The sequence below is a fragment of the Citrus clementina genome, unplaced genomic scaffold (assembly GCF_000493195.1).
Source record: "Citrus clementina cultivar Clemenules unplaced genomic scaffold, Citrus_clementina_v1.0 scaffold_6, whole genome shotgun sequence".
Lineage (NCBI taxonomy): Eukaryota > Viridiplantae > Streptophyta > Magnoliopsida > Sapindales > Rutaceae > Citrus > Citrus x clementina.
This window is the reverse complement of record NW_006262139.1, coordinates 17,688,081-17,700,505: the sequence shown is the minus strand read 5'-3', so window position 1 is coordinate 17,700,505 and position 12,425 is coordinate 17,688,081. Positions and strand designations below refer to the sequence as shown.

The 12,425-nt window shown below is 34.7% G+C and overlaps 3 protein-coding genes and 1 non-coding gene across 5 annotated transcripts; 2 read left to right on the top strand and 2 right to left on the bottom strand.

Moving 5' to 3' along the window:
* The first annotated feature begins 2,384 nt into the window (after positions 1-2,384).
* Positions 2,385-5,264, top strand: LOC18038972. 2 transcript variants are annotated; one of them, XM_006429539.2, is made up of 7 exons: positions 2,385-2,898; positions 2,998-3,078; positions 3,684-3,758; positions 3,897-3,941; positions 4,024-4,113; positions 4,282-4,383; positions 4,948-5,264. In XM_006429539.2, exons 1-7 carry the CDS (start codon positions 2,455-2,457, stop codon positions 5,128-5,130), a joined length of 1,020 nt encoding a protein of 339 aa, XP_006429602.1. In that variant the 5' UTR covers positions 2,385-2,454; the 3' UTR covers positions 5,131-5,264. The 2 variants fall into 2 exon arrangements, with proteins under 2 accessions (XP_006429602.1, XP_006429601.1); XM_006429538.2 differs by lacking the exon at positions 4,282-4,383.
* Positions 5,265-5,417: 153 nt separating this feature from the next.
* On the bottom strand, positions 5,418-5,491 carry TRNAI-AAU. The gene has a single exon. It is a non-coding gene; the product is annotated as a tRNA-Ile (tRNA).
* Positions 5,492-6,163: 672 nt separating this feature from the next.
* LOC18040063 (high mobility group B protein 6) lies at positions 6,164-7,217 on the top strand. Its single transcript, XM_006429537.2, has 3 exons — positions 6,164-6,668; positions 6,781-6,852; positions 6,980-7,217. Exons 1-3 carry the CDS (start codon positions 6,222-6,224, stop codon positions 7,097-7,099), a joined length of 639 nt encoding a protein of 212 aa, XP_006429600.2. The 5' UTR covers positions 6,164-6,221; the 3' UTR covers positions 7,100-7,217.
* Positions 7,218-7,563: 346 nt separating this feature from the next.
* Positions 7,564-11,831, bottom strand: LOC18038709 (transcription elongation factor TFIIS). Its single transcript, XM_006429536.2, has 3 exons — positions 11,681-11,831; positions 11,349-11,539; positions 7,564-9,031 (listed from the first exon to the last, which is right to left on the bottom strand). The coding sequence occupies exons 2-3, from the start codon at positions 11,511-11,513 to the stop codon at positions 8,069-8,071; spliced, it is 1,128 nt and encodes a 375-aa protein (XP_006429599.1). The 5' UTR covers positions 11,514-11,539; positions 11,681-11,831; the 3' UTR covers positions 7,564-8,068.
* Between the last annotated feature and the right edge of the window lie 594 nt (positions 11,832-12,425).

Here is a 12,425-nt window from a genome sequence, read left to right as displayed (position 1 = left end):
CATAAATCACCACTCCTACTTTTTCATAAATTTATTTTAAAATGTGTGTTTTGCTAGCCAACATGAATGACTAATTTTTCAAGTTAAGGTGAATGATGAAACTTAAGGTTATGTTTCGCACATAGGATTAGATTGAACGAATTATTATGATTGGATTGAATTAGATTATATAATATTGTCTTATGTTTCGTACAATGTTGGATTGGATTATATCAAATTACATTTGAATGAAATTAAATAGCATTTAACTTGACATTTAAATATAAATATGAACTATTTATGAATATTTAGTAATAAAATAATTATTAATATTATTTTCAAAGAAATTAATTAAACTAAATATTTAGAAAATTAGTTATTAGGCAATCACAATTATAATAAACAAATATAAATTAAATTAAATTTTATTTAAATATTTAATTTAATTTTTATTAAATATTTTAAATATATTTTGTTTCATCAAAAAGTCGGCAAATAATATAAAAGCAACCAATTATTGGCATTATTAATTTTCATGATTAATTTTAATATAATGATTATTAAATTAAATACTACATTAGATATTCAAGTAATAATTAATTAAATAGACAATTGTTTTTAAAGTTAATTCTAACTAAACCCATGTTTCAATTGAGATTGTTAATCCCATGATCTTAGGACTAAATTCACATTTATTCCCATAATCTAATCCAAAGTGGAGCTTGCCAAATATAAGACAAATAATTAATCTAATCCTACATATAATCCTAACTCCCAAACATAGCCTAAAGATTTTAATTGTGGAATTAATGACTCTCTCAAGCAAGTTTTAAATTTATTGTTTTTAATTATATATTTATAAGTTGTATTCCCATGGGTTATTTTCATTCTATGTTTATTTATAAATCTGGATTTTTCTTGGATCTATAATTCTACATACTTAATATCAACACATCAATACTGTAGCGGGAGCATTCTAATATGGTTGTGGCACATTATGTATTTAACCCTATATTTATTTATAGAGTAATTAATTGAAAAACAAGTCATATAATTTTCAAACTGATAAAAAAAAAGTAAAATATAAATATGAGAAGTATTATGATCATGATTTGAATACCAAAAGAAGATCTTGCAATCTCAATACGTTTTTTTAATTTTAGTTATTCCTTCTTAACTTCTTTTTCTAATATTATTTTCATCTGATAATTAATAACTAAATTTTTAATCCTGTATTTTAATTCCAATCTCATTAAGCTATATTATAACTAAATATTTATATACTTAGAAAAAAATTAATCACTTTTGAATTGTGCCATTCAGCTACCTTAAAAGTTTGAATACAAAACTTTTTAAATCCTTCATATATTATTTTAAATGTCATTGTACGTAAGAAGCCTGGTGATTAAAACATAAACCTCACAATCATAAGGTCATGGGTTCGAGCCCCCCACAATACATTGTGGGGGTTTAATTTATTTCCTCAATTTAAGTTAAGACAGTCTTCTCTCTTTCGAAATGTGAGTGAAGTAGACGTCTCTCGAATATTATTTTGAAATGTGAGTGAAGTAAACGTTCCTTGAATATTAGAGATAATAAAAATCTGTAGACATCCCTCGAATATTAAAGAGGGTAAAATTCGAGGGTAAAAATCTATAGACGTCCCTCGGATATTAAATAGAGTAAAAATCTATAGAGGTCCCTTGAATATTAAAAAAGATAAAAATTTAGACGGTATTTCATGAGAATTGATGTAAACCAGTCTCAATAATAGTCTTATTTGTAAATATTAGTTTTAATTTCATGTAATATGAGTTGTATTTTTAAACAATAGTTTTATGTAATAAAAAAATATCATTGTACGTAAAAACTCTGGTACCTGTCGGTCTTTGACACTTTTCTTCGTTTTTGAAACTAGAAGTTTAGGTTACTTCAACAATCTTGCAATGGATTTTAAGTTGCAGTTCTTTTTCATTTAATATGTTCTATTTTTAGATTCCAACTGTTCATTAATAAATCTATGTATAGACAACGTTGAATCATGAAGAAAGAAGGAAGATGATGGGTGAAAGTATAATTGATTCACTGAAAGAAAAATGGGTATTTTTAAAATTATGATGGATTAATGGAGTGAATATATAGATTTAAAATTTGAATGATGGGTGAACTCAGAAAATATATTCAATGAGTAAAATAATAAGTTCAAATAGCACCGTCCAAATAAAATAAGAAAGGAATATGCTATGCAGTACTTGCCCACTTGGTCAAGGATATTTTTATTTCCTTTCAGATCCAAAAATTGTTTAGGGACCTCTTTTATAGTAAATGTAAATATTTTGTCATTATTTGAGAAAATACAAAATTAGGGATCGATAGGTTAAAATCCTATTCGTAATTCCTATTTCTCTCTCTGAACGAAGATTCACTCATCATCATCAATCTTCTGAAATCGACAAATTTCGGGTGGCACGAAACATGGGATTGGAAGTTAGGGTTTCCAGAATGAGTGAATGCATAAGCTCAATTCCTCTATACAATTCTGTCCCTGTAACCAAAATTAGAACTTTATCCGGTAGCAAGTGGAGACCAAAGAATGGAAGTGTGAGAAATGGCAACTTACAATATGCTATGTGCACTTTTAAGCCACCCAGTAAAAATCAAGAGCTGTTTGATGAATTGGGTTTCAAGGACAAGTTTTCTGTGAATTCTGCAGAGGAAAATAGTAGAGAAATTGCTGAAGTGAAGGAAGAGAAGCGTGAAGAAGAGAAGGATGGCAGTGATGGTTCATCAGAAAAGGTGAAGTTGAGAAGAGGAGGGCAAGTGATGAGGAGATCAAATTTGTTGGCAAAGCAAGTTATTAGTATTCAATCTGCTATGTCTTTGGGTTTCGTTTCCCAACTGTGGGTTGATACTACCTCTGTAAGTGTAATTAGTCCATTGTTTAATTGTTAACAAGTTAAGAACTTACTTGCTATAGTGAAATTCCTATGCTTTTTTTTTTTCCTTTTTTCTTTTCAGTGGGTGGTATTGGTAGTTGAAGTGAGGCCAAATTTGCTTTCTGGAGAACCAGAGAGGCTTCTTCTTGAGGATATTTGCCAGGTATTCTTCTTTATCTGTGTTGTCTACTTTCCAGTGCATGATATGGTTAGCAAAGATTGAAGCTTTATTCATTTTAGAGAACGGATAAGGTTTAGTTTGGCAATTGTTTCACTGCTGACATTTTTTTCTTTTAATTTGAGGGTCCGTATTTTTATTTACATTTATCCATTTTATTGTCATGCTTATGGCTCGGTTTCTTGAATCACAGAAGAGTAGGGTGAGTTATGAGTTAACCCAGTTCTTGTTACTATTTTCATTTTTCACTTAAATACCTTCCCCTTTTTCGGTTCAATGAATTTTTGACTCCTTTCAGATTTTTAGTTAACGTTTAATAGCTTCATAAATAATAAGAACAACCGCCATTTGGTTTCATGGTATATTTTCTGCTTGGTTCATTTTGTGGTCCAAGGTTCATCTGACTACGCAAAGATACCCAGCCAGGCAGCCAGTGTATCTATTGATTTTTTTTTTTTTAATGGGGAGGATTATGCCATATACAGTATAACGGGGCTTTAACCCGTTTATTCCTGTTGTTTATTTTCTTTGCACATACATCAGCTCATTTTTGTTCTGAACATATTGTTCTATTTGTAAATTATTAACAGGTTGGTGATGTTGTGCTTATTGAGGATGAGAGTGTTATGGAGAATGATTTTAAAATGGTTGGACTTGACACACTGGTATGTTTCCATCTCCACCAACGATGGTCTTTTTGTGCGTACTAGGCCACCTCATCTTATGATACTCACTACATTGCTCTATTTTATTAATTAAATATGTCTGTCTGTTTGTTATACTTAACCTGTGATGTTTGCTAGGTAGGATACAGAGTTGTGACACCGGGTCGGCAAAACATTGGGAAGGTAAATCAAAATTTCATGCACCATACCTGGTATCGATCATATTCAGGTCAAAAGTCTTATCATATGCATCTTTTAATTCTAGGTGCGGGGATACACTTTCAACATCAACTCGGGAGCTGTTGAATCACTAGAGCTTGATTCATTTGGCATTTCAATTATTCCATCAAGTTTGGTAGGTCAACTGCTTCTCTCTGTTTTTAATAGCAAATGCTACATAAATAATGTTCACACGATCACTTTCAGCCATCTTCTACAATTTATACTTGATTGATATTATCCTCTTCTTAAAAAGAGTTCTTGTATACAAAGTTCAACTGCAATCCGCTTGTCATAATTCCAGGTGAGTACTTATGCTTTGCTTGTCGAGGATGTCCTAGAAGTTGTAGCTGACATAGTAGTTGTTCACGAAGCTGCAGCCTCACGTGTTCAAAGACTAACAAAGGTACCTTTGATTCATGGTGAAGGTGGTTGTCATGCTTTGAGTCAAATTTGAAGTGTAATTAGACTTTGCTGATGCTCTGTGTCTGCACTGAGTTCTGTGGGTTAATGTATTTCCATGCCTGGAATGAAGTAAAGCTTGAAGGAAGCTGGATGCATATGCATGATGCATTGGCACACTAATGTGCGAATGCATGTGTATAGGCACTCAGTTTGACACCACAACCACAGACCTATGAACCATGAATTATACGCATATTATATCAGCGTAGATTCTTTTACCAATTTACAGTTGTGTACTGTTGATGAGAAATATTTTTTCATTCAAGGGACTGCTTGGAAGATTATGAACCAGGTTGCATTTAATTTCTCTTGTTATCTTTTGGATTGTATGCATCCTTCACATTCAACTGGTTAAACATCCACTGCCATCTCTGTTTCAGAGTTTCCCAAATGGCTTTGTTGTTTGAGAAACTAAAACTTTTTGCATTAAATTTTCATCCCAGCTTATGGATCTTCCTGCTTGTTCTGCATACCTCTAATTAAACCTCTGACATGCTCGTACCAGGGTCTATGGGACAAGCAGAATGTAGGAACTTCACTCGATGACTTTGATGGATATTCCAACTTTGAAAGGTCAGGTAGATTTGATCATGGTCGGAGCGCAAAGAAAGGTTTTAGGAAGAAGAAGCCTCGTCCGAAGGCGAGAGACTCAGAGGATGATTGGGAGCTTCCAATGGATTACTTATGATATTCATGATTACCAATGCCTATCTGTTTTTAACTCCTTGTTTTACTTGTAGATATTTGTTTCTTTCCCCTCGATTTTTTTGTCATCTTCCCCCCCAATAGAAATTATACAAAAAGATGAGACCTTGATAGGCTTGTACAATGTCTTTATTCTTTATCTTTTGCTTTTGATTTTTGTAGCCGTCGCTTTATGTGATTATGTTCAAACGGATGTGATTCGAACATATGAAGTGAGGAGATGTGCGGGAACCAACCACTAGGCACCAACCACCATGTAAAATTGCATTTTGGCCCATGCAGGTCTCGAACCTGCGACCTTCGCGTTATTAGCACGACGCTCTAACCAACTGAGCTAATGGGCCACGTTGATTCGAGCTACATTTGTCCTTGTAAATCTGTTTGCAATGGTGAAAACATTACCAATATCGCTAGACATTAAACTAAAGTGACGCGAGTGCCTTTGAAACAATGAGTATTAATGATTCCATTGGCCGCTTAAAGCGGCGGATTTTAGACAAGATTCCATTAGCATAATAATCGAAAGTTGCGGCCTGTTCTTTGTTGGATACTTGGATTGTTTCACCACTTCTAAAATTAAGTTAAATAATTGAGGAGTCTATTGTTAATGTGTCAATATCTTATGTTTACGGTCTGATTGAAAATGAAATGTTGTAACTTTTAAACTATAATTGTTGTGAAAAAAAAATTATAAATATGAAATAAAAGTTAATAATTTATAATAAATATAAATTTTAAATAATAATTTTAATAAAATTATTAAATATATAATATATTTTTCATGATACAAGTGATATAATATATTTAGTTTAAAAACTACAACTGCTTAACCTCAATTCCGAACACATCCTAAATTTCTAATAGTCCTATGAAATAATTACCCCCGACTTATATTTAAAATTAAATAAATAAAAACAAAAATTCTGACTTTTTCTTTTTAAAAAAAAAAGAAAAGAAGAAAGAAAAAGTAGCCGTTGGCACTTGGCTTTGGCTCCATCCAAATTTAAAAACTTCTTATGGCAACACCTCTGACATTATTCTCATCTCCATCGAACAAACCCATAACTTCGAAAAATGACAACCATCGCCAAAGATGAAAAGCTCAGACCCAGATCAGGGCGGACGCCTCTCAAGCCGATAAACTCTCCGGTGACACCCAGTACAGCGACCAAGCTAAAGCCAAAGCCAAAGCCAAAGCCAGAGCAAGAATGCATCGACAAGAATCAGAATCAGAATCATATCCCTGCAGCTGCAGATCTCATCAAGGAGGAGACTGAGAATAAACCCGTCACGAATATTGAATCTCTGGATACGTCGTTAGCGGAGGAGCTCAGCGCTATTAGAAAGAAGCTTGAGAGATTGAGATTGGAGAAAGAGAGAACGGAGAAGATGCTGGACGAGAGAGAGGTGATATTGGATATGCAGATGAAGGGGCTGCAAAACAGAGGAGAGATTCAAAAGATGCTTGAGATTGAAGTTGATAGATTGTACAGATTAAATCAACTCAAGTCTTATTGTATAGTAAGTTCTGTTTTCATTAATTATATCATCCAGTTTCTTTAATTTTCTTTCTTTTTTCTTTTTTCATTTTTAACCCTTTTCCTTTAATGAGTATTGATTGTTTGATAATCAGAGGGTGTCATCTATACGGTCCCTGAGAGAGAAGGAACAAGAAAAGAAAACTACTGGGGCAGCAAACTCCCAAGTAAATTTTCTCCAAATCATGTACATTATTATGATTATTATTATTTTAAAAAATGGAATTATCTTTTTGGAGTTTTCTAATTGACTAAAAGAGATTTTTCCTTTCTTTTTTCTTTTCTAATATCCAGGAGCCGAATGCGGCGAATGAGGAGGAATCAGAAGGTGAAAACATTTTGGAGAGTCCATGCTCGACTGCTTCAGAAATTGTTGAAAGGGAAATAATATTTCCATTCTTAGATTTCTTCTGATCCAGAGTTTTATGGTTTTTTTTTTTTTTTTGGTTCTTGTTTAATGCCTTTTCTCCCCGCATTGAAAGCATTGGAAGACAATATCTCATTATAATTCATCAGTGGTTCAACTTTCAAATTCTTTGCGCTCCTCTTTTGTTAAATTTAATGATAGCTTTATTTAAAAAACTCTCACCATGCATTAGTTTTTAGGAAAAACATGTGGTGCAATTGTAGTACCGTATCACGGTTGCATCCAGTCGTTGGATTTCAATGGACTCCACCCATGCAAGTGCATATTTCAGTGGACTCCACCCATGCAAGTGCATCCAATAGTTGAATTGCAGCTGTGGCACAGTACCACAGTTGCACTGTAGCCGGACCCTAGTTTTATGTTACTCATCAATCCAATTCCACCCAACAGAGTAACACAGCAAATGATGTAAACAAAAAATTGCTCAGAAACAACATTAACCATCAAGAAGTTAGTAAGCAGAGTATTTCTATTAAAATTATTTAAGAGTACGCATAACTGCCATATTACCCTTACCGCAGCCAATTCTACCACAGACTCAACCCTCGTCGCCAACAAAAATTACGCACACCACAAGGTCACAAGGCCCGAGGTTAACACAAAGTTTTATGTATTTGATAAGCAAGACATTAATTTAGGTCCTAAAACCTAACATAAAGAAGAAGCTATCGGAGGCAATACAGAACTGCTCAGCTCCCTTGGGCGAGGGGGGTCCTAAAAATTGAGATGATCCGACTTTGTTGAGATTTTCAAATGGGATTTAAATCAGAACACCTCACAAATGCTAAGTTATCCCTAAACCAAACACATAAAAATTAAAGGACAGTTTTCTAGACCTTGCAACCACTGACTCTATGGATAAATTGTTACAAAAGAGAAGGGAGATTCTGAAATAATCCAACTCAATGCCTTCTCTGCATCTGGTTCTGCAGAACTGTAGATAGACCGGAATTGGATTAGCAGAACTTCCAACGCTTGCTGCAGTTCACGCATGTTACATACGTTGTCATAGGTTCATCTGCACTCCTAGTCTGCATCTGATAATAAGTGCATTTACGTTGTCCGCATCTAGCGCACTTAAATTGATCAGTTGTGGCAGTCGCTTCACCACCACGTTGACACTCAAACAAAGCCTTCTCTTTAATATTCTCAATCTGGCGTTGTCTCTCATCACTTGCCATTTCTTCTGGGCTCATGGTGACAAGCCTCTCTGGTTTGACCTCTCCAAGAAGAACCCTTTTTCTTAAATCAGGGTTTTTCTCGTCACGGATGTTGAACATAATAGATCGATACTTGAGTTTCTCTGCACCAGTAGAGCGCCCTAACTTTTCAAACATTACAGATTCCACAGAAACAGCAACTCGAATTGGGTCACATGCATTAACTTCATCAATTATTTCCTCATCAGCCTCACTGGCAACTTTGGACAAGGCATTCGCAAGAAGTTCCCGAATTTTGTCACGCGAAGAGTCATTACATTTGATCAATTGGGTCAGTTTTGGGGTTGCAATCGTACCTTGTGATGGTTTTCTTACACTAGGAGCTTGTTCCTCCTCAATTATCTTTTCAACCTTGACAGCCTCCCCCCGATCCATGACAGAATCCCCATTTGTTTCCTTCTTTTCCACCTTCACAGTTTCCGACCTTGAAACACTCCCAGTTTTCTCAACCTTGACAGTTTCCGCAGTTGACACCTTTTCGACCTTTACTGCACTTGTCTTCTGAACCTTATCAATTTTGCCAGAATCTGGCTTCACAACCCCAGTTGTAACTGAAGATTTATTGCCAGTGCTGCCATTTTTCTTATTTCTGGTTGTCTCTTCAATGACTATTTTCTTCCAAATATCGAGCAAGTTAGAGGCTACAATTTGAATCTTCTCTCTTGGATGTTTGGTGAGGGGTCGAAGCCTCTTCCCGACCTGTAATATGGTATAAAACCAAGTTACACTGATTAATACATTTGTTCACACATAAAGGCCAAGTGCAGGAATCTGAAAGATGTGGTACCGTGTTTTGTTTTGAAATCTAAAGATATCTGAAAAATAAAAGGAATAGCTACATGAGAAAGAAGCATGCAACAACTGCTGAGATAACAACCAAAAAACAGACAGAAAGTCCCACCACCTATATAATTTTATTACATTAAAATATTGCAAGGAGGAAAATGTTTGAAGTCACCGCCATCATCTTAAAAAAATAGGCTTAAGACATAATTGGTTATTCAAAACCATGGATTTGGAGCTTGTAAGTAAGATTTAGAGGATAATTTCAGTTCCTATATGCTATCCTTCCTACTATAAAATGAGTATGGTAAGATTGCTTCTTGGAAGCCTGCAACCATCAGTGAATATGCCCAAAAACGTCAACCAAAAACAGAAAGACCAGCACGAAAAATCTGCAGCAAAAGAACCAACAAACAGCGAAAATGGCAGAAATCAGCTAAGAAAAATAGAAAACTCCAGAACAGAAAAACATCAGGCACAGAAGCAGATTGACAACAGCAGATAAGAACTTCACAGCAGCAAAGAAATGCAATAGAGTCGGGATAAAGGAAAGCATTGAGGCGTGCCAGAGTGCCACTGTCCCTAAGACCAAATACCGCCTCTCTGGTAAGTCAATCCAGTATAAAAAGGGTGTATACAATGTTCTGAACTCTAGGATACAATGAAACACTGCTGCAAGAATGCACTTACAAGTGCAGCAGCAAAGAACAGCGACAGGTTATCAAGATGGTGAAGAAGCAGCTAGTGATCGATGATCCAGGCTCAGCAGCTTCTGAGAAGAGAGAATGAAATTTCTGCACTTTGAGTAGCTTTGGAACCACTCTATGGATACTTTGCAGAACAGACAGCCACAGCCTTTATTTCAGCAAAAATCAGTTCAGAAACACTGATTCAATGCTAAAATCAAGGTAAGTGACAGATTAATGTACAATGGATGACCCTCAGGATAACTAATAGACAAAGGCGGGAGAAACTTGGAAGAAAGTGGGAAAATAAGAGAAGAATTTAGTACAAAGACCAGAAATTTAGAGAACAAAGAGAAGAAACTCATAGAGAATGGTAGGAAAAAAGATCAAGAGGAATAATCATTATTTTATGTGAATAACCATCACAATCTACTTGAAAATGAAAACTAAGGCCCTAGTTATAGTGGCCAAACCCTGAACATCAATCTTAGGCAATCTACTTGAAATGCAAAATCCTACTCAAATAAGAAAACTACTCAAGGAAAATATATATTTTTTTAAACACATAACTTATATAAAAAATAATTATATCATCTTTATTCTGCATCATTGGTTGAAACTCAAAAACCAATGGACCATTCAATAAAACAAAAATTGAATCATCAAGATGGTAGAAAACAGGCCGAGCCCACGCACACAGCACACATAGTGACCAATTTCAGTGGATTTGCAACCCTTACACATGAGTGGTAGCCAGTGCAGTCACTCAATTAACAGATTATGGAATTGGGCCCCTTGGGCCAGCCTATCTGGTGGATATGGGAGCCCTCCGTTTGAGCTTGTCAATAAATTCAAAGTAAGTCTTAACATATAAGCCCTTAAGCGAGCTTGTTTAGTTCCACGTGGAATTGTGAGTATCTTACAACAGCAAATGCAAATGTCACAACACTTGTGTAAAAAAAAAAGACATTTTGAAGACAGTAGGACTGTTATGCATGCAAAAATAAAAATGCCACCAAAAGAGTATCCCTTAGCACAACCAACTGCACATAATACAGTTCCGCATGTGAACACAACAATCACACAGCACAATAACTGAATTGATCGACCAACAATATCAGGTTTATTGATGTAAAAGTGTGGCCACACCCTAAAATAGGAACCAGGTCTCCTCATAATACCTTCAAACATCAAATTCCAAGAGATTCTCTACTTCAGAAATTCAAAATAAAAACAATTGAATAGCTAAGAAGAAAAGAATCTATTCCTTTCTTTCATCAACAACAGTTACTTTTCAACTTTATTTTACATTAAAACACAAAACCAACCAAAATAATTAAAAAAAATTAACACAACATTATATATTTTCATCTACTGATTACAATCAATCACAAATCAGCATTCTATTCAAACTAGATCAAATTCCCACAATCTGCAGTACCAAACTAAAAAAATAATAATAATAATATTTTTTCCCCTGATTACAACCAATTCCCAAAATCAAACAACATGTTAAAAAAAACCACAAAATGAACATTTAACAATACCTGAGTGGAGACGAGCACATCATACGTAACGGGAAAAGACTTGAGCCGTTTCAAGGCGTCGACACATCGCGACACCTCGGGCCCACCGGACGACACTCCGTCAATGGCCGCCGAGTCCGCCGCTTTCTTTGCGGCGTCAAATAGCTCCACCAGTTCTTGCTCCATAGCTGCTCAAATCCCCGAACTCTTACCTAATCCCAAAAAAAATTGGAAAAGAAAAAATATTGAAAAAAATTAAACGGTAGGTGAGCAAACGAGCAAGCGAAGACAAATCTGAAAGATCTAACGTAAGAAAAAGAAAAAGAACATATTAGATAAGATAGAAAACTTACCAGTGGGATCTGAAGTTGTTGACCACGTAAAACTGGAAGAAGCAAAGTCGAGGCTAAAGAGGAGGCTTTGTTTGATAATGTCTTTCGAGAAGGTTGTGAAAGCTGCTTCTTTTGCGAGGCCTGGGCGGATGAACGGTTTCTGATGCCGCACAGCGGCTTTACCATGTTGTTTTATTTGTTTGGGCTTGGGCTTCTTTTGGGTTAATTGCCTCTGGGTGCTTTCACTTAAATGAGTGCCGTAAAACAGTAATTAGTAACGAAATAATTAATTTTGATGATAATTATAAATTATTGATCTTGTGAACATGATTATCCCACGACATCATTAATTATATCAATAATTAAAAAAAAGACTTGATTTTTTTTTCCTTTTTCTTGTAATAAATAGATAGATAAATATGACTCAAGCCTCCAAAAATTCAAAAAGGTTATACTTATTTGTAACCACCATCATTAATGACTAAAGTATGTTGTTTGTTGTATATGAAACATCAACTTCTACTAGGGCACATTAGGAGGTGATTAATTATTTTGAAAAATTTAAGCACTATCTGAATTTTTAAATATTCAGTGTCAGTCTGTTAGATTTTTTATTTATGATGGAAGAGACTCTTATCAATAAACCTCAATTTATTTGAAGTGATCATTACAAATAAAATGTGTTGTTTACGTTATAGGAGATATTCCAAAATTACTCATATAAACACACTAGAAGGTAATTAATGATTTTGAGAGTAATTGATAC

Excerpts from the sequence above, each read along its gene's own strand:
- LOC18038972 (XM_006429539.2), top strand. The coding sequence starts at position 2,455 with ATGGGATTGGAAGTTAGGGTTTCCAGAATGAGTGAATGCATAAGCTCA. Across the intron at positions 2,899-2,997 it reads TGTGGGTTGATACTACCTCT|TGGGTGGTATTGGTAGTTGA; the intron begins GTAAGTGTAATT and ends TTTTCTTTTCAG. Across the intron at positions 3,759-3,896 it reads TGGTTGGACTTGACACACTG|GTAGGATACAGAGTTGTGAC; the intron begins GTATGTTTCCAT and ends GATGTTTGCTAG.
- LOC18040063 (XM_006429537.2), top strand. The coding sequence starts at position 6,222 with ATGACAACCATCGCCAAAGATGAAAAGCTCAGACCCAGATCAGGGCGG. Across the intron at positions 6,669-6,780 it reads AACTCAAGTCTTATTGTATA|AGGGTGTCATCTATACGGTC; the intron begins GTAAGTTCTGTT and ends TTTGATAATCAG. Across the intron at positions 6,853-6,979 it reads CTGGGGCAGCAAACTCCCAA|GAGCCGAATGCGGCGAATGA; the intron begins GTAAATTTTCTC and ends TCTAATATCCAG.
- LOC18038709 (XM_006429536.2), bottom strand. The coding sequence starts at position 11,513 with ATGGAGCAAGAACTGGTGGAGCTATTTGACGCCGCAAAGAAAGCGGCG. Across the intron at positions 9,032-11,348 it reads ATGTGCTCGTCTCCACTCAG|GTCGGGAAGAGGCTTCGACC; the intron begins GTATTGTTAAAT and ends ACCATATTACAG.